At 43.3% G+C, this 20,279-nt stretch overlaps 1 protein-coding gene across 3 annotated transcripts in view; it reads right to left on the minus strand.

The window, feature by feature from the left end:
• The window catches only part of TENM4 (teneurin transmembrane protein 4), a 419,617-nt gene that overhangs the window by 147,741 nt on the left and 251,597 nt on the right, over positions 1 to 20,279 (minus strand). For all 3 annotated transcript variants that reach the window (XM_024200637.2, XM_029911562.1, XM_029911563.1), the window contains one exon: positions 16,922 to 17,122. In XM_024200637.2, coding sequence (XP_024056405.2) covers positions 16,922 to 17,122 — 201 coding nt within the window. The remainder of the gene's footprint in view (positions 1 to 16,921; positions 17,123 to 20,279) is intronic.

The following is a 20,279-nucleotide window of genomic DNA, read 5'->3' on the forward strand; positions in this document are numbered from 1 at the left end:
CTTTGCATTTGTCCTTATTGAATTTCATCCTATTTTCTTCAGACCATTTCCCCAGTTTGTCCAAATCATTTTGAATTTTAATCCTATCCTCCAAAGCACTTGCAACCCCTCCCAGCTTGGTATTGTCCGCAAACTTTATAAGTGTACTCTCTATGCCATTATCTAAATCACTGATGAAGATATTGAACAGAACCAGACCCAGAACTGATCCCTGTGGGACCCCACTCGACATGCCCTTCCAAGCTTGACTGTGAACCACTGATAACTACTCTCTGGGAACAGTTTTCCAACCATTTATACACCCACTTTAGGTTGCATTTCCCTAATTTGTTTATGAGAAGGTCATGCAACTTTAGGGGACTGAGTTTATTAATTTTACATTGTGGGGGCATTTGGTGATTTCTGTGACCACTCAGAACCTTTTGAATGGGTTTTGGGGTAGACTGTATCCAAGGAGCTATCGAGTGCATTAATGGGGTGTGAGAAGGGGTCGTGCAGTCCCGTGGTTCAGCCATGATTACTCCTGGGAGCTCCCAGGCACTGCACAAGTGTGTCAGCTACACCGCCCTGGAGGAGGATCCAACCTCTCTTTGACCAGCTCTGGTTTTCACTGAGGTGGGGGGGGGGGGGGGAAGGGAGCTTTGACCCTGTCCTCACCTCATTCCAATGGGATTCTGGCTATTTCTTGTGCAGGGTGCCAGGACGAGAGTGCACCATTCTTGTATCCACCTCCATTTATGCACATCCTCATAGAAGCTGACCACAATGTTTCCCTTAGAAAGTAAATAGCTTGGTTCCCTGCCTATGATGCACCAGAAGAAAGAAAACCCCATCATGCACCTAGCTATGTGCGGAATGCTTCCTTCGTGGACTCCTTAACGTCAAAATGACCCCTTTTAGTTGATATTACATACACAATAGCCTCCACCACAGCATACGGTATAATCCTGTGTTTCAATACATTACAGAATCAGGTAGGGGGGCAAGGAATCATGATGCCAATTTTTGCTTAATTTGTCACAAATCGGTTTCTACATGTTTTAAAAAAATAAGTGCCTAATATGGACATGGCAGAATTTTAAACATTTCCAACATAGTGAGGAGCAGTACAGATGAAGAAAAAAATGTTTAGTATTCCTGTGAAGCAGAATCAGAGATTTAGCCACTTCTGACCTACCTGCTAAATCCTTTAATAAGTATGGATTTAGTACTAAAATATAAGATCAGGTGAAATTGCCCAGAGCTTCTTGAAAACTGGGGCAGTTCCACTGACCTTCAACATATTAATAGAAAATTTAATAATTAAAACCTGTCTTAACTGGGATTTTTTGGTTTCAAGTTGGCTAATCTCAGGCAATTTCCAGCGCTGCATAGATTTTTCCAGAAATGAAGCATGGAGGGGAGATAGTGCACGGTACTAAAAGCTACACTTGGTGAAGGGAGCAGCGCTGTATAAACAGCCCGTGTTCATTTTCCAGAGTCAGGAATGGAATAAGGTAGGAGTGGGATGTAACAGGGTGGGGGTGGGGGAACAGAGGGAATCAGGCTTCGTAATTAACATTATTTGGACATCAATGCAATATCCAAGGTGTTCCTTTGTGTCAAGAAACTCCCATGATTTGATTGTGACCTATAGTGAAAGCAGGATTTTGGAAGGCACAGAGCTAATTAGCCTTTTGAATGGTGCTACCTTTTAACTAATTTAAAAAGGAATTCAAAAACCCTTCGAACCATTTTGCAAAGCAAAATCCAGTAGAAGAACTTTAGAAGCCCTTTCCTTGCCATTGAATTACCAAATTTGTAATTAAAGCCTTTAAAAAGCACTCCACCCTACTAATTACTGGATAACGGTTACGTGATTTATGTTAATATCATTAATTGAAGGTCACATGACTTTTTGATTAGCGCTGATGTATTACAATACATTCAGCGCTCCTGGCTATGGTCCTAAAAGAGAGTCCCCCACCCCCTGCATTCCCTTGCTTACCAAGCATTAGTCTGAATCAGCCTGCACTCAGCTTGAACTGACAGGAGAGAATGTGCGGTGTGATATGAAGCAAGGACCATTGGTAAGCACAATCTGCACTATTGCAGGTCATCTGAAGCATTGTCTCTTACAAACAACATACTAACACACTGCTTGCGCTTCTGTAGCACTTTCCATCTGAGGATCTCTGAGCACTTTTTGCATTTCAATTAACTAAACCTCTCAGCATACCTGAGGCCACACAGGCTTATTTCTGTCCATTTTACAGATGGAGAAACTGAGGCACATTAAGGTTACGTGACTTGCTCAGGGTCACACAAGAAAACTATGGTAGAGCCATTTGTAGGACCCACAGCTCCTGGCTCCCACTCCTGACTTTAACCCCAAGACCATCTTATTGTCCTTCACAGAAGGAAGGCTGCCCTTGTGATTAAGCTGCTGCAATGTGACTCCGGAGATCTGGGTTCAACTCTAGGTTCTTCCATAGACTTTCTATGTGACCTTGGACAAGTCACTTCATCTCTCTGTGCCTCATTTCTCCATCTGCCCAATGGGTTGGGGGTGAGGTGAGGATAGTAATTCCTTCAACTGCTTACTGAGATTAGAAACTCTTTGGTGCAGGGATGGACGGTCTCTTACTGAGTGGACAGGCAGCACGTAGCATGATGGAACCCTGCTTGGGCCTCTAGGTACTACAGTAATACAAACAATGATCATCATTCCCCATGATGAGAAAAGATAGTAGACTTAATGGATGAATACTGTAAGCCAGTCTAGTGAATTCTATGCAACTATATAACATGCAGTACTAACAACTGAGACATCAGGATGGTCATAAAAACAAATCACATTTCCAAGAGCAATTTCAACATGCTGCCTGTATGCTCCCAACTCCTGTCTAAAAAGCGATAGCCATGTCAGATGACATTCCTTTAAACAGCAAGTCAAAATGTGCTGGGCTTTAGTTTATCAACCTCTAACTTCTGCAACATTTATAAGATTCTCTATCCCCTAATTTCATCCTCAGGGGCTGACCACCACACTGTCTAAAGATTCTCCCGTATGGCTGTGAATTACTTCTGCCCCACTGTCAATCTTTTCTAAATGTATTATTCTGAACATTATTTTAAACGGTCACTTACTGTCGGATAGCAGGGCATGAAATGCCACGTCTCCGAGGATTTTATTCCTGGGGTTAACATTAGTTAAATAAAAATAAATATCCCAACCTGCAGGATTATGTTTGAGCCTTTGATGTTTAATTGGATTTTAGCCTTTTCTGGGATGTGAGTTAAAAGCTTCCCAGAGCAGGAACAAGTCTTACTGCATAAATGAGGCTCCTAACAGGGATTCTTTTCTGGGCTAAATTTAATTTCCTCTCCCTGTCCACAAGCATAAGACAACTTTGATAGCAGTAAAGCATTTTGCTCACTCTTTCTGTCATTAATAAGAATTACATTTTGCTCCCTTCCAAATTTCAATGCAATTCGGTTTTGTTTCGTAAATAAAATTGAACAAACTATGCTCGGATGCAATCGCTAAAATCCACTGTAATTTCATTGCTCAGATTTCAGTATTGTCGTGTGATCAGGCACAACTTAGTTTGCAAGCATATTTTTTGCAGGTAAGCTTCTTCTCTGCAATTTGGAACTTTTATTATTATTTTTATTATCATTCTTTTTGCTTTGTTAAATAAATACATACTGCAAATTTAGCTTTGGTGAAAGGTGCCGGATTGATACACCTACAGACTAGATCCTTGAGTCCTTTATTTACCCACACAGCTAGTATACACCACCAGCAGCACTGAAAGCTTCCCCTCTCCCTTCCCCCATGCTGCTAATATTCCTCAATACTGACCTAGAAAAATCACCTTTATGGGAAAAGGGAGTACTACATTCTCCATGGCCCGTTCAAATGTTGACCTCTCTGCTAATGCTGCTAAAAGGATACCAATTAGTGCCAACTTTGATGGTGGTTTTTACAGCGTGGACATCAATCTACTAGTAACCGGTCAGTGCACACTATAATTGCTTCAAACTGATCACGAAACAGTAGTTAGATAGTAATGATTTTCAGTCACTGATACCCCGGTGTCCAGTGTACCATACCCCGTTATCAAACCCGAGTCTTCCAGTTCTTCCTTTTTGCTTCCTTTAAAGCTGTATGACATCTTATCAAGCCCTACTGCAATCTCCATAGTAACCTATCGTCTCTTAAGCAGAACGCTTGCTTCCCTGGCTTTACCGGCAGTGCAGTGTATTCTCCTCGTTGACTGACTGATCCTGCACCTGTGCCTGACGTTAACAATAAAGTTCCCTGTCATCAGTGATGAAGGATCAGGCACCAAACTTCTATGCAATGTCCATAGGCATCCATGGGAGTTCCCCCAGTACAGGAAGAAAAGTATTCTCCCTGCTGAAAAACTAATCAGATTTGAAGTATATTTTCATACAGTCATTTGTTTTCTGATTAATAAAAATCTGCTTATTCAACAAGCTCTAAGTGCACACACAACATAAAATAATAGTGTATCTATACAGTATTAACCTACATGGAGTTTTAACCAAAGAATTTTATCCAGAGATTTTGAAGGCCAGAAGGGACTGTTCTGGTCATCTACTCTGACCTCCTGCATAACACAGGCCTAGAGAATCCCGCCTAGTGATTCATGCATTAAAGCCAACAATTTGCAACCCAGCTCCACCCCCACCGGGTGCCTGACGTCTCAACAGCAGGACTGGTTGGAAATTCGCCAATGGAAGGGTTGTCTGTCACAAAGCGCCATTCATGGAACTTAAAATGTGTTGGTGAGACAGTTTGATTTTGATGAAGTTACAATGGTACGCAGGGTAGGCTGCCAAGGAGCCGGGAGGGTAAGCTGGTGGGAAACCAGACTGGTGGAAAGCCGAGAGCCTAGAAGCCCTGGGAACCCTGGCTCTCAAGCTACCAGGCTCCTCTACAGCCTGCCTGGCAGCAGAGCAGAGCAAGGTCCCAGTGCTTCCAGGCCCCTGGCTCATCTTCTGCCTGCCAGGCAGTCTGAAGGACAGCCAGATGCCTGGAAGCCCTGGGAGCTGTGGCTCTCAGCTCCTCCACAGCTTGTCAAGAGGTATGAGGGGGAGCCGTAGCGGGCGAGAGAGGGCAAATCCATCGCATTAGAGAGGTAAGACTACTGATATTAAAATAGGAGTTGTGTGCTTTCATTTGTAGAACAAAAAAAATGTTAATTATTATTAAGGTTTTTTTTTTATATAGTGCTTTTATCCCAAAGCGCTTTACAATAGTTAGCTAACGGTACAAACAATATTTGGAAAGATCATTAAGTGGTCCGCCAAGAACCTCAGCAATTTTCAAGTGAGCCGCGCAAACAAAAGTTTGAGAACCATTGATCTAGGCCATCTACCACTTGATGTCTAATTTCCCTTTGCTGAGTAAAGTGAGTGAGGTGTGGGAGGCAGGTGACCAGCCATCCTGATATTATCGAGACCGTCCTGCTATTTGGGGCTTTGTCTTATATAGGCAACAATTCCCCCTCTCCCAGTCCTGGTTTTGTCACACTTGCTATCTGATCACCCCAACTGGAGAAGAACTGTCTCAAACTGCTCTTGGACCCATCCCAATTGGATCTGAGAACAGGATAGATCGCAGAGATAGTGCTAGCTGCATACACATACTCAGTCTGCCAGACGTCTCAGCAGCTCCCTAGATAAGAGAGAGTATCGAGCAATAGAGGTCAAATCTGACTCCTGACACAAAGTCACTGGTGGGTGCAGAGTGGACTTTCAGTTGTAAGCAAGTGACCTATTTGAGTTTTAAAAGGCAGGAAAATCTCCTGCCTCTTTGAGAACATCTCAGGCTGCAGGGTAAGGGCCAATTATGACCGTGCAATACTGGGGACAGAGGGTGCAGGAAGCCCTATGTTTCTTCTCCTCTGAAGAGCACTCACAAAGGGCACAGCCACAATTTGGTTGACCTTTTCATGGTTATAGCCAGATCCGCTGGTCCCTGTGATGCACAATATTCACCTTTCCCCAGAGCAGCTCTGCCTCAGCAGTGGCATAAGTTAGCCTCAGCTTGGGGGAGGTAGTGCCAATCAGAGCCAAATATAACTTGGCTGAGCTGAACCTACTTTGTTCCCTAAGATGGAGATTTTGCGTCTATGCAGATAGTTAAACAGGAAGGTTCAGAGCTACACGAATCAGCATGTCTTGATTACATAGGGCCTAATTCTGAAATCCTGACTGCTGCAAAACACCCACTGAAAGCAATGGGAGTAAGGGCCTCAGGGTAGGCTTGCAGTACTGGTTCTGCATCAGAACAGACTCTGACGGTATCTTTCAGGGCCCATCTCTGAAGCCCTTTTGCCAAGCAAAGTCCTATTGCCTTTGATGAACGTTTTACAGGCAGGAGGGCTGCAAGAGTAGTGAGATGAAAAAGTTACAAGTTGAAGGGGGATCATTTAAAGCCGTTTCTGAAATCAACGGAAGTTTATCAATTTCAGGGGCTATAACTCAGGATTTTGTTCTTTTGCTTTATCCAATGTATCGTGGAGCCAAGAAGAGGGGGAAACGGCAAACCAGTGCCCTCCTGGGCACAGCACTAACAGCTCTGCACCACAGTGATGTGTAGGCCTATTTTCTGTGACAGCTGATGTAACATCCATCTCATACAGACACATTCTCGCTCCTTAATGAAGGGAATGATGGTTTAAAGGTGGAATTACGCAAGCATTTTGCAGAGACGGATTTTTATTTTGGTGGCCTTGGGCGTAATGTGAATTTAACATGAGGTTTTGTTTTGTAAGGTTGATACCACTGAGCCTGGGGGAATCAATTTTTATCACACACGTTGTGTTAATCGCGGTGCTGTTTGACCAATGAGATATGACACTGTCTGATAAAATATATTAGAGCTGCTGATATTCCAAGAAGAGCACGCATGTGTGTATGTATATAAAATATCTGTCTGTAATAATCCCCCGCAGTCTCTGATGGAAAAAGCCATTAGGGAAAATAAAGAGACATTTTATTTGCTTTTCTTCTTTTAAACTTAATCTTTCCTGTTCTCCAGCTCTCCTAATTGGACTAAATAAAATACATGTATTTCAATGAACCAAACAAGTCAGAGGCGGGGGAAAAATAATTAGCCCGCTGCCCAAAAGGTCGTTGACTCGCTAACTTGTATGATTCAACTATAATAAATGAAACCAATCAATATTTCAATAATACCTTTACCTTATATAGACTCTTAAATCCAATACTCTCAGGGTGCTTGTAAAAGGGCAAAGAAAGAACACTGAATCAATGGTTGTCTTTCCATTGCCTTCAATGGGCTTTGCATCAGCTTTTAAGTCGCTAGCCTGTCCTCAATAGAGAACCATCATTATCATCACTCCCGTAACCGCATTGGTCCTTGGGGCACCATCATTGATAAGCAATCAACCAATTGTCTCCACCCCTGATGATTGTGTGTCAGTGCTTGAGTCTCCGCGAAGTACATTCCTGTCCACTCTTTTATGTTATCAAGCCATCTCTTCTTCAACAGAGAATACAGGTTCTGAATTAGCATCTGAACTTGCCACTTTATCTCCTACACCTGTCTGTCGCTATTGTTTCCCTCCAGGACGTCTTATGACCTAACTCCTCAGGTCGGTTGTGTCTCTGTCTGTCTGTTTCCCCCCGCTCCCCTCCCCACACTTCCCTTATGTCCCAGGACTGCAGGTTTCTAGTAAGCTGGGTCAGTAAAAAGCTCTGTCACCTGTTACAAACTTTTAGTAACTAAGCCTTGCAACATTTTTACCTCAATTTTTCAGAAGATGAAACTGAAGTACAGTGAGGTTAAGCTGTATCTCCCAAATAACATTGCTACGCAGTGGCAGGAATGGAATGGAAGAGCCCTGACTCCCAGTTCCTTGCTCTGACCACATAACTTCATGGCCATTGATTTTATGTTCCCCCTATCAATTCCGGATTGCCATAGACACAGCATAATTTCTCGTACCACTTTTCCCAGTCCAATGTAACGATCTCAAATAATTGTGACAGATGTCAACTCCATATACAAGTCAATGGGTCAACTATGTACTAGTTACTGAAACTTAGTCCACTGACTGTATGCGAGTCGATGTGTAGCAGTCATTGTCAACTACGTCAACTCTGTAGTTGAGTAAGTAAATGGACTAGAGAGCATCATTTTTATTGGTGCTTTTTACAGTCTAGTTTTAGATGTCTCAAGTGAAGCCCACAGATGTCAGCTAGAGAACAGGAAACAATGTGGAAATCACTGCGTTACACGTTTTACAGAGAAAGAGTGAAAGAACTGGTGGAGCTAAGAAAGACAGAGAGGTACACAGATGAGACTTTCAGGGACACAGCATAGTGGTCCCACCACCAGTCTGACAGCCTTTGTGCCACTCAGGACTGGCTTTAAGCTGATTCGGCCGATTCCCCGGAATGGGGCCCCGCGCCTAAGAGTGCCCCGCAACGTCCGGGGCTGCCGGCGGAGCAGGGAAAAAAAAAAGCTGCATCCTGCTTCTCCCCCCTCCCTCCAGCGCTTGCGCCGCCATACAGCTGATCAGCGCAAGGCTGGGAGGGAGGGGTGAGGAGGAGAAATGCGGCGTGTTTGGGGAAGAGGCGGGGCCAGGGCGGGGATTTGGGGAGGGATCCAATGGGGCAGGGAGGGGGCGGAGTCGGGGCGGGGGGGGGGGGCGCGAGACAATTCGCGTCCCGGCGTGGGGCCCCACACCTGCTAAAGCCGGCCCTGGTGCCACTGAGGAGGATGAAAGTCTCAGGGAAGGAGAATATCAAGCTGGAGCAGAGAGAAATGATCCCATAGTTGTGACCCTCCTTCTAGATGATGTCATGGTCTCCTTTCACACTACGGTTACCCCTCAAGAAGAGGAGACCCCTATTATTTGGAAAAGACAGGTAAAAGTAATGGGGAATTCAATTATTAGAAATATAGATAGTTGGGTTTGTGATAACCTGGAGAACCTCCTGGGGAATTGCCTGCTGGGTGACCTCTCAGGACATCTAGATAGACTTATGTGCAGTGCTGGGGAGGAGACTGTGATCATGGTACATGTAGGTACCAATGACATAGGGAAAGGTAGGTGAGGTCCTGGAGGCCAAATTTAGGGTGCTAGGTAAGAGATTAAAGTCCAGGACCTTCTTGTTAACAAATGCTTCCAAGCTCCTTGCACTTAGAGAGGTAGTACCACAGGGGCTCAATGCATGGATGAGATGATGTTGTTCAGCAGCGGGATTTAGATTTATAATGAACTTGAGGAACCTTTGGGGGAGGAAGAGCCTGTACAGAAAAAATGGGCTTCAACTGAACCAAAATGGAACCAGATTGCTGGCATGTAAAATTAAAAAGGTCATAGAGGAGTTTTTAAACTAAGGGCTGGGGGAAAGCCAATGGGTGCGGAGGAGCATACGGTTCAGACAGAGACCTCCTTTATGGGAGGATTGATTAAAGGGAAAACTCTATATCCCAGTAAAGAGAAGAAGACAGAAGTTGATAAACCACAGGTAGGAACTGAAGAGAAACAAACAAAAAAGAGTCCCATTCAACTACATTGCATGAAGACAGCTAAATATTGACAGATTTTATAAGTGCTTGTTTACAAATGTTGGAAGTCTAAATACTAAGACTCTAGGAAGGTGCCACCTGGAAAATACATGATACATATGATAGTATAGTATCTCTCACCCGGTTCATTTTATAATGTGTAATGAATTCCATCAAGAGGCAGAACAGATTTCTCAGGGAAAACTGGATCTGAATAGATATCAAAAGGGTTACAAGAAGAGTGGAAGCCACATTACGTAGACCCTCCATAACTTGGATCTGACTTCCAAGCAACTGCCACCATGTTTCCCTGTTCTGCTGAATCCTGATTATCCAAACATATCTGATGATGTGTAAGTAGCTTAGAAAACTGGATGTCAAATTCAATGTTGTGATAGAACATTAGCTTATAGGTGCCTCCCTCCTCTCTCCCTTCCCCTGGCTAGACAACAAAGAGGTTAAGAGACCTTGCTCTATGAAAGCTGCATTATCTGCCATGCTTGGAGGGAAGGGCCCTTGGCTGGGGCTCGTTAAGAAGTGTAGAGAGTTGGCGAGGCCCTGATACATGGTTTCTAAATTTTCCCTTCTGCAGTGAGCTGTTTAGCTGAACCCTGCTGCAAAGGGAGTCTTTTATGTTTGTTTATGATATCCTGCTGAGAAGGAAGAGGTTGTCTGGGTTTGTTTTCCTTCTCCTTTTGGCCCTATCAAAAGGGAATCCCTGTGTTTACCTCCCTTCCCAGGAGAAACAGAAATACTGATTTGGGATCCTCCTGCGGAGGGAAATAAACTGCCAGCTTGCCTGGGAACAAAGGGATCCCAGAATGACTGTCCCCAGCACAAAAAGAGAAAAGGACTGGGTTAAGATGTGTTTTGCTTTTCCCCCCCTCTAAACGGTTAATGGCCCGAGTGAGTGTGGCAGCTGCCCTTCCAAAGACTGCTCCTGCAGCTGGCACAGACTTCAAAAGATATGGCACTGAACAAGCCATTAAGGTCCTCATTCTTCCCATAAGATGTAGAACAGGGCAGAATTTGCAAACTGTACTGCGCTCTTTATATACGTCAGCAAAAACAAACGCCAAACTACCATTAAATAAATAAATATACAACAGAGCAACACAAATCATTCTAACAATATTGCTGACTCGTGTAGAACTAAGCATCTCATCATGCTTTCCTTGTGGCCCAAGACTCCCACAGAAGTCAGATTAAGTCTACCTATTTAATCGTAGAGATTCATAGATTTTAAGGCCAGAAGGGACCAATAAATCATCTAGTCTGACCTTCCGCATAATACAGGCCATAGAATTGCATTCCAGTTACTCCTGTGTTGAGTGCAATAACCGGTGTTTGACTAAAGCATCTCTTCCAGAAAGAAATCTGGTCTTAATCTGAAGACTTCAAGAGATGGAGAATCCACCATTTCCTTTGGTAGTTTGTTCCACTGGTTAATCACCCTCTCTGTTTTCACCCCATGTTCCTCACTGTGGTGTCTCAGAAAAAAAGCTATCCTTAGGAATTAGCAGTCTCTGCAGACAAAGTCCTTTGGATCTCATTGGATCCTAACCACATGCTTAACTGCCTTGCTGAATAGGGATTTGATTTAACACATGTTTCAATGTTTTGCTGTGTTAGGGTTTTATATCAGTGTGACTGACCACAGAATACAGCCCCAGGTCTGTATATTTTTTCTGTTCTTTTTGTTTCTATTTTATAGAACTATAAACAATATTTAAACAAACAAACAAAAAAAGAATTTGACACATCTTCTTGGTTGTGGCCATGTGCTGTTACATACACTAATACTCTTTCACACTACATTTTAATCTCACACTCTTTCGGTGAGTAAATCTATCCTTCAGAATCCAGGCATCAATCCACTAGAGAGGTCCAGGTTATAAATGGGTGTTTATAAATGACCTTAGCTGTGATTGCAGCTGTGAGACAAAGCACAATACCCTTAATGTTACATGTGGTTCTATAAAGAATGAAGCCTTGAAGTGATGTTGCTGAAGTTTCTCCTGTATAACCTCTGCCAGAGAAAATTTACACTACAAGGATTTATGAATGTGGTAGAAGCAAAGGTTGTGTGTTTATATATGATCTTACAGGTAGTCATATGTAACCGAAGTAGGGATGTGTGCGCGTTTGCATGTAGAAGCAAAAATTTTCCAAACTCATCCTTGCAATCTTAAAACCACTATGTAATCGCAGAGGAAGAATTCAGTTGTGAATCATGCTGCAAAACTGCTGAAAGCTCTCCCCTCCCACTTACACGTTTCAGTATAAGGAATCAAAGATGTCAATGCTGGAGAAAATAACCCAGAGTAAATCACCCAGTCTATCCTCTTGCCAGTGCAAGATTGTTCCCTACACTACATATGCAGGACCTTTGGCTAATCTAGTTTTAAATGTCTCAGGTGAACGGACTTCCAAATCTTTCTTTGGAAGAATATTCTTCAACCGAGTCAATTTCAGTTGTAAGAGGATTTTCTTGCTATTCAGTCTAAATGCCAGTTTTTTAAATTATGTCCCATCACTCCTGGTTATACCCCCATGAACCACCTTAAATAGTTCCTCCCTAGCCTTGGAGTTTACACTCTTGAAATACTTGTAGACAGTTAACATGGTCCTACTCTCCACACACTTCAGTAATCCCTTAGCTAAACTCAGGGCCAGCCCACAACATTTTGGCACCTGAGGCAGGGAGCTCAAATGATGCCCCCATACCCCATCGCTTGGGCCAAAACGTTGAAAGGTGTCAATTCTGCCTTCTTCCTGTTCTACTCCTCTCATGGTACTGCTCTGTTGCCTACCCCAATAAAGGAGAACTAACAACTTAAAATGCCTTGTTCAAAAATTTTAAGTAGCACTTAACTTTCAAATGCCTGAACAGAAAATTAACTTCTCTTGTCTGCATAGTAAACACTGGCATTTTTATCTGTTTGAATAATCAAAGTGGTGCTTTCTGTGCCTTCTTCGTTGCAAAGATTTGAACTGCTTCCTGAAGGTCCACAGTCTGGGCCAGCTCATGCTCTACTGAGATGGTTGCAAGGCCGACCAGCCTCTCCTGTGTCATTGTGGAGTGTAGATGTGTTTTTATAAACTTCAGCTTGGAAAAGCTGCGTTCTCCACTGGCAACTGTTACAGGAAGTGTTAGAAGTTATGCGCAGAGCAACAAAAGCATTTGGAAAAAGGGCGGTCATCTTATTTGCGCACATATATTCCAGAACAGCCTTTGGAGTTGATCCTGCTGAAATGTATCTTGAAAGTTCATCACCTAAATCACTCGCATCAATATCACGCATGTCATCATGTGTCAACACTGTCTCTAGTGCCCTGCATTGCTGGTGTAGGTCTTCTTCAGGTATAGTGAGGAATTTTGGAATATCATACAACATAGCAAATATACTGCTGTGTTCCTTGAGCTGCATGAAACGTTCTTCAACTGACTGCACAATCTAGCACCTGGTTAAAGAATTCAACGTTGAACTGTTGTTTGGGGTCTCTTATGGGATTATCCCGTGCCTCGTAATGAAAATGTCTTCTTCTTCGGTGACTCTTGTATTCTTGAATGGGTGGGGAAATAGCTTCAGTGTGAAGTTCCTCTGCCAACTTCTGTGCACACTTCAGAACGTTTTGAAATCCTTCATCTGACTGGTAAGACTGTAGGTATGACTTTGCTTTGTCCAGTTGTTCCATTGCTCCAGATATATCAAGGTCAACACCTTGGAGTCTCTTGCTTACAACATTTATTTCAAACAGTATGTCATGCCACAACACTAAGTCACAAAGATATTTGAAGTTATGTATGTTTCTGGTGATTCCATTTCCCTCTGCCACTGTTCTCCCACGAACAGTTCCTGTCATAGCATTATCCTCCATAATGGCAACTATGGCATCATCTATCTTCCCAATTTGGTGTTTGATAGGCTTTATCGTCTCCACTCGACTTTCCCACCATGTGGCACTCAGTGATTTCAGTATCAGAGAGGATGTTCCCAGATGTTGCTTCAAAATTTGCCATTGATGAGTTGATGCAGAGAAAAATACATAGATGCTTTGAATTACATTAAAAAATTCAGCAGCCTCACTAGAAGCTGATGCTGCATCACTGACCACCAAGTTCAATGAATGAGAACTGCATGGGACAAAAAAAGCTCGAGGGTTTAACTCTCAGATCCGGGCCTGCACTCCTCTGTTCTTTCCTCTCATGTTGGCACCATTATCGTAGCCTTGACTTCACATGTCAGCTATCGCAATTCCCATATCTTCCAGCTTTTTAAGAAGCACATTTCTCATACCAGCTCCTGTAGTATCATCAATGTCAATAAATTCTAGAAAATGCTCTCTGACAGTCACCATTGCAGGGACATTTTCACTAGGTTCTGTTGTTACAAAACGCACCATTAAAATCATTTGTTCCATATGGCTGATGTCAGGTGTGCAGTCCAGAATAACAGAGTAATATCTTGCTGACTTCAGATCTGCCACAATCTTCTGTTTGACTTTTGTTGCCAGTAACTGTCTGATCTCCTTTTGAATTGTTTTTCCAAGGTAGTGGTGTGTGTACATTTCTTGGGTGGTGACTCTTCTTAGATGCTCCTGGAGTACAGCATCAAACTCAGCCATCAGCTCCACAATTTTAAGGAAGTTTCCATTGTTTGGCACATACAGCTGAGCTGAAGTGCCACGCAGTGCTAGGTTTTGGGTAGCAAGCATTCTCACAATGGCAATGAGCCTTTTTAGAAAATTTTGCCAGTAAAGAGACTCTGATGCAATCTTCTCTTGGTGCTGATCATCTCTGGTGGCCTTTAACCTTAGTCTCATCTCAAGCTCTTTCCACCTATGGAATGCTCTCTGGTGATTTGCTGCCTTCTCATGGCATGCCAGATTTCTAGCCAGATTTTTCCAGTCCTTTGTTCCTGTAGAACCCAATGTGGCTGGAACATTACACTGGAAGAGCTTGCAAGAAAAACAGTATGCAGCATTCTGGGTTTTTGAGTACATAAGTCATGGCCTCTCCACTTTGTCACCATTGGGGATTTCACGCCAGTTATGTGTTGGATGGAAACTTCTATTTTCATTGTTTTTCATTTTCTACACTCTGGGTCCTAGTGGTGCCCTCCCCCGCTCACAGTCTGGCATCTGAGGCGGCCGCCTCAATTTGCCTCATGGTAAGGCCAGCCCTGGCTAAACTATTCTTATTTATTCAACTTGTCATATTTACTCCCACATCAATCCTTCCAGTTCTCTTAAGAGAGTTTTTTTTTTTTGTGCTCTGCTACAAATTCATTTAAGTTGCTTGACAATACAGATGCCCCCCGGGTTACGCAAACCCAACTTATGCAAATCCGCACTTACGGAAAAAGTTCCATTAGCTAGAAATAGTTTGTTTTGGGTTTTTTTGTGTAATGGTCAGGTATATGTTTCCGACTTATGTAAAGCGTTCCAGAATGGAATGCTTGCGTAAGTCGGGGAGCGTCTGTACCGCAGTGCCCAGAACTACACGCTGTATTTGTGGCTCAGTTCCTCAACAGCTGCATAGGGTAAAGAAACCACTACAGATGTGGTCTGCAGCTGTCTTCTTTATACTTCTTATTTGTGAACACAGAATACAGAACAAAGGCCAAGCAGACTATTGCTCCAGAATTCCAGACTAACGTGCATATGGTATTTCCAGGATGCCATTTAGAGACTGGGTTATTCTTAAAAGAAGGGAGAAAAAGCCTGTGTATCATTTTTCTTGAGTCTCTATTTCAGATACCTACTGCTGGTTTCCAAGAAGCTTCCTGTTTAGCTGGGGAATGAGAAGTCTAAGCTCCAATTTGTTAACAAACCTGGAGACGTCACATAAAAAATACTTTCTCTGGTAGGTGTTTGCACCTTTCAAATTCTTGCAGTCATTTATGTCCCTTCTTGCATGATCTTTTACAAGTGCCTACAGTTCTTCATATTAAGGTCAGGGCCGGCTCCAGGCACCAGCTTAACAAGCAGGTGCTTGGGGCGGCCAAGGGAGAGGGGCGGCACCTGCGGCAATTCGGGGGTGGCAGGTCCCTCACTCCCTCTAGGAGTGAAGGACCTGCCGTTGAACTGCGGCCGATCGCGGCTTTTTTTTTTTTTTCCAATTGCCGATCGCGATCGCGGCTTTTTTTTTTTTTTTTCTTGGGGCGGCAGAAATGCTGGAGCCGGCCCTGATTAAGGCTTATTCTCTAGTTCACAGCCTACAACAGGGGTGGCCAACCTGTGGCTCTGGAGCCACATGTGGCTCGTCAGAAGTTAATATGCGGCTCCTTGTATAGGCACTGACTCCGGGGCTAGAGCTACAGGCGCCAACTTTCCAACATGCTGGGGGATGCTCGCTGCTTAACCCCTGGCTCTGCCACAGGCTCTGCCCCCACTCTACCCCTTCCTGCCCCCTCCCCTGAGCCTGCAGTGCCCTTGCTCCTCCCCCCACCTCCCAGAGCCTCCTGCATGCCACAAAACAACTGATCAGGAGGTGCGGGGAGGGAGGGGGAGGCGCTGATTGGCGGGGCTGCCGGTGGGTGGATGGCACTGGGAGTGGGGGTGGGGGGAAGAGCTGATGGGGGGCTGCTGATGTATTATGGTGGCTCTTTGGCAATGTACATTGGTAAATTCTGGCTCCTTCTCAGGCTCAAGTTGGCCACCCCTGGCCTACAACATACTTCGGCTACATCTACACTACAGCCGGGATTGACGCTCTGAGATCGATCCAGTGGCGGTCGATTTAGCGGGCCTAGTGAAGACCCACCAAATTGACTGCAGATCACACTCCAGTCGACCCCTGTTCTCTACCCCTGATGAGAAGAGTAAGGTAAGTCGACAGGAGAGTTTCTCCGCTCGACCCCCCGCAGTGCAGACCCCGTGGTAACTCGACCTAAGGTACATCGACTCCAGCTGTACCGTAGGTCGACTTACCCTGTAGTGTAGACATGGCCTTCATTCAAACACTAGAGGGAGAACGGACCCGAAGTAGAACTGCCATCTCGAAGGGTTCTGTTGTCTTTTCACTGTTATATGATTAAAGAATACTTAGTAAACTCACAGTCAAACACCAAACGCTACAAAGTTTGGAGGCTACAAAGTTTCATCAAGAATGAACAACACAACAGGCAGCCATATGCAACCTGTAAATTAAATTCATAGCATAGAATGAACCATAGCAGGCCTAGGTAGCTTTAATGGGGCTATTACTATCAATTCACCAACAGAAGCAGAATTAGTTATGTGGCTGAGTGATAGCAGTGATGCTTCCAGTCATGCCCAGTTTGCAGTGCATGTTTACAGACCCAACTGCTAATATTTTATAATTAAAAAAAAAAAAAAAGTCACTGCTACAGTTACCGATTGAGCAATCGTGTCCGGTCCAGTTGGGATCGCAGCTGCAGAGCCCGGTATCAGGCAGAAAGGTCCCGTGTCCAGAGCACTGGTCCAAACAGGTAGCTCTTGGTGTCTCGCAATTCGTTCCTCCCCAGCCAACGGAACAGTGACATTCTCCCCGTACGCATACTCCTCGCCCAGAACAGGTGGGATCCATGCAGTCCACTACATTGGGGGGGAAAGCAGAGATAGAAAGTTCCGGAATGACCCATTTTGATATTTACAGTTTACAGGGCAGTAGCATCTTGAGGCTGTGCAGTCGAATGAGGCAAAGACAGCTCCCACCCCAGGAAGCACTCAACAGCTGCTTTGCACTTCAGAAATTTCTGCACGAGAAATAGGATGGGATTCTGGAAAGAACAAAACTAAAATGAAAACAAAGGAATGTTACATGGTGAAATCCATTCTTTTGCTCATACTAATAAATTGTATGTCTAGTACCAACTGGAGGCAGTCAATTATATTTATAATTATAAAATAATAATAAATACTTTGGAACTATATAGCATCTTACTTTATTGTATTATAATCATATGAATAATAATAAATATTATTAATACATTCAAGGATCTCAAAGCACTGTATGGACATGAATTAAGCCTTACAACACCCTTGTGAATTAGGCACCAGCCCCATTTTATAATAGGGAGACTGCGAATAAGCAACTTGCTCAGACCATTACAGAGCTGGGAATATGAACCCACATGTCCTGCCTCCCTGTCTACCCAACAGATACTCCCTCCACTCACCTCCATGAAAGGTGAGATCAAGTGGACTATCAGCTTAACCCCAAGATGAAAATCATTTCTGTTTCACTTATGTATTATAATACGTGGTTACAACACACCTGTCTGACACAGTGGTTACAATCTTTATTCCAAATATTTATCTATTTCTATAAAATGGACAATGCTCCTCCCCCACCATTTCTAATGCAAGTCATGAATGGCTAGATGCTCAGAAGCTGCAGTGATCAGCATGAGCTAGTAGCCAGAAAGGTTAATCTTTGTGTTTAGGAGCCATTAGTAATAAGATAGAACATTTATACTGATGCTAACAGAACAGTATGATGCCACGTTAACACTAAAAGGACTTTATAAATGTTGTTTTCTGGTATAGGGTAATTTTCAGAAAGTATATTAAAACCCATTCCACTGAAAGGGATTTCCAATTTAACTATTACTCTCAAGGTATCAGTGTAGCCCATTGGCAGTGACAGTGAATGGCCTGAACAGCATCTTACTTGAGACAGTATTAACATAATTTCTGTTTAATGGAAATGCATTTGAACAGTGCCATTAAGTTGATGATACTCAATCAGATATTACATTGTTGTGGAAGTCTGAGCTTTGGGCTTCTAAGAGAAATTTTCAAATAAAGATTAAGACCCTGATTCAGTAAAACACATAAACATGTGCTTAACTTGAAGCCTGTGCTTAAGTCCTGTGAACTTCAGTGGGATTTGAGATTATGCTTCAAGTTAAGTCACATGCTTGCTTATTTTGCTGATCAAGGGTATAAAAGAAGAAAGAGAGATGAAATGTTATTGAATACCTTTTACTTCTGTACTTTTATTTAATCCAATATTCAATTTTTAGTCTTTTTGAATGTTAGTTTTAATAAGGTCAGTCTCTTAATAGAGTTGACAGACAATCCATTTGGGCATCATACTTAAGAAGGTCCTATTGCACAAGAATTCTATACCACTAAAGTGCCTCTTAATTTAAGTGGTGCAAAGAGGCCTTCTATTGACTGACTGCCCCTGGGTGAATTTCATCCACCAACTGAAACACTCAAAACCACAAGGAATGGAGGAACTGATCATCTATTTATATAAAAGCACATAGGGCATGTGAGAGGAAGAAAAGTCCCTTCAAACTATTCCCATCTCTTGAAACTGCTGGTGGCAGTGCCCTGCGGATCAATGACAAGTGTCAGGCTAAGTTGCGAGGGCAGAGTTGCCCAACTGCTGGCTCTAATACAGCAGAACACAATGCGGTCACAGCATATACTGACAGGTTTGAGGTTGTGTTATTCCTTTAGGGTTCATGAGAATTCCAATGACCTGTTTAAGTTCCAGACACCTTGAAAGGAAACACACCAGCCCATTAAGCTACTCTGATAATTCCCTGGATTCACAAAGCCTTCTGACTCTGACAAGCAATGGCTCAGCAATTACTATCCTGAGGCATGCGAGGGTATTTTCTGTTTCATAGGTTCCTGGCCCTCTGCTTATAGCTGGAACAACCTTTGAGAATCACAAGATGCTGGAAAGGATGAGCCAATAAATCTCTTCCATTATTAGTGAGCTGGGAGCTAGGGTTCCAATTTTAGCTTGAGACCCTTGGAGCCCTGGCCCTGTTCTTGCTCAGCAGTAATAAGTACAAAAGAGACTATGAAACAGACTAACAGAATCCTAGGTTCTCAGCAGATGGTTTGAACACAGAGAACAAAGATCACAGACTAACTGACAAGAGGCTACCTCCAAGCAATTAATCATTCCCTGTGAAGGTCGGTTGGGAAAAAAGGTAAGTTTTAAATGGGGCTCCATCACAGAAGGCCAGCACTCTGCTTCCTCAGCTCTAACACAGAAGATTATAGAGGGGGAATGTGTGTGTGTCAGAAGGCCCCATTTATCATAATCCCAAGGCCATTTTTCATGTTGAAATGAGCCCTTTCAAAAGATGTCACAAACAATGGCAACTTTAATCTTGCCCTTAGTAGCCATCTCTCTTTTAAGCGTTCTACACTGTGGCAAGGACCCTGGGACAGGATTAGGGACTTGTGCTTTCTTCTTATTTGCTTTGGTGGTTTTTGAGGATAATGGGACTTTTTTTTTCAGGGAGCTCTGCTTGATAAACGTAGCCACTTAGCTCAGGACGAGAAGGAGGGTGGGGAAGGAGGGTACAAAGTTTAACATCGAACAGTTGAGTTTTGCATATATATTTGTTTTACAGGTTGGAAAACAGTCAGAATGGTCTAATTCCTGTTTAGAAAGTGTCCCATTTGTAGCTTAAACCTTTTGCATAACCTTTGCCAGTGAGATAAATCATGCAGCAAGTAATGCTATTGCAGAAACTATACTTTCCCCGATATGCTTCATTGGTCATACAAGTTATTAGACTTATTTAGTACCCAAAAAGTAACTTCTCATTTTTCATTGCTTAAATTTGTTCGTCCCCTGCTTTAAGTCCTATTGGCTTGGCCTATGCCTTATAAAATATGGGGCAATGAAACTTTAGAAGAGTGAAAAAAACAACCTATGTAAGATTGTTAACTGATGTTTTATGCACATTGCCGAACTTCTACGGGGGGGGAGGGG

The sequence above is a fragment of the Terrapene carolina genome, unplaced genomic scaffold (assembly GCF_002925995.2).
Source record: "Terrapene carolina triunguis isolate 2854851 unplaced genomic scaffold, T_m_triunguis-2.0 Scaffold97, whole genome shotgun sequence".
Classification (NCBI taxonomy): domain Eukaryota; kingdom Metazoa; phylum Chordata; order Testudines; family Emydidae; genus Terrapene; species Terrapene triunguis.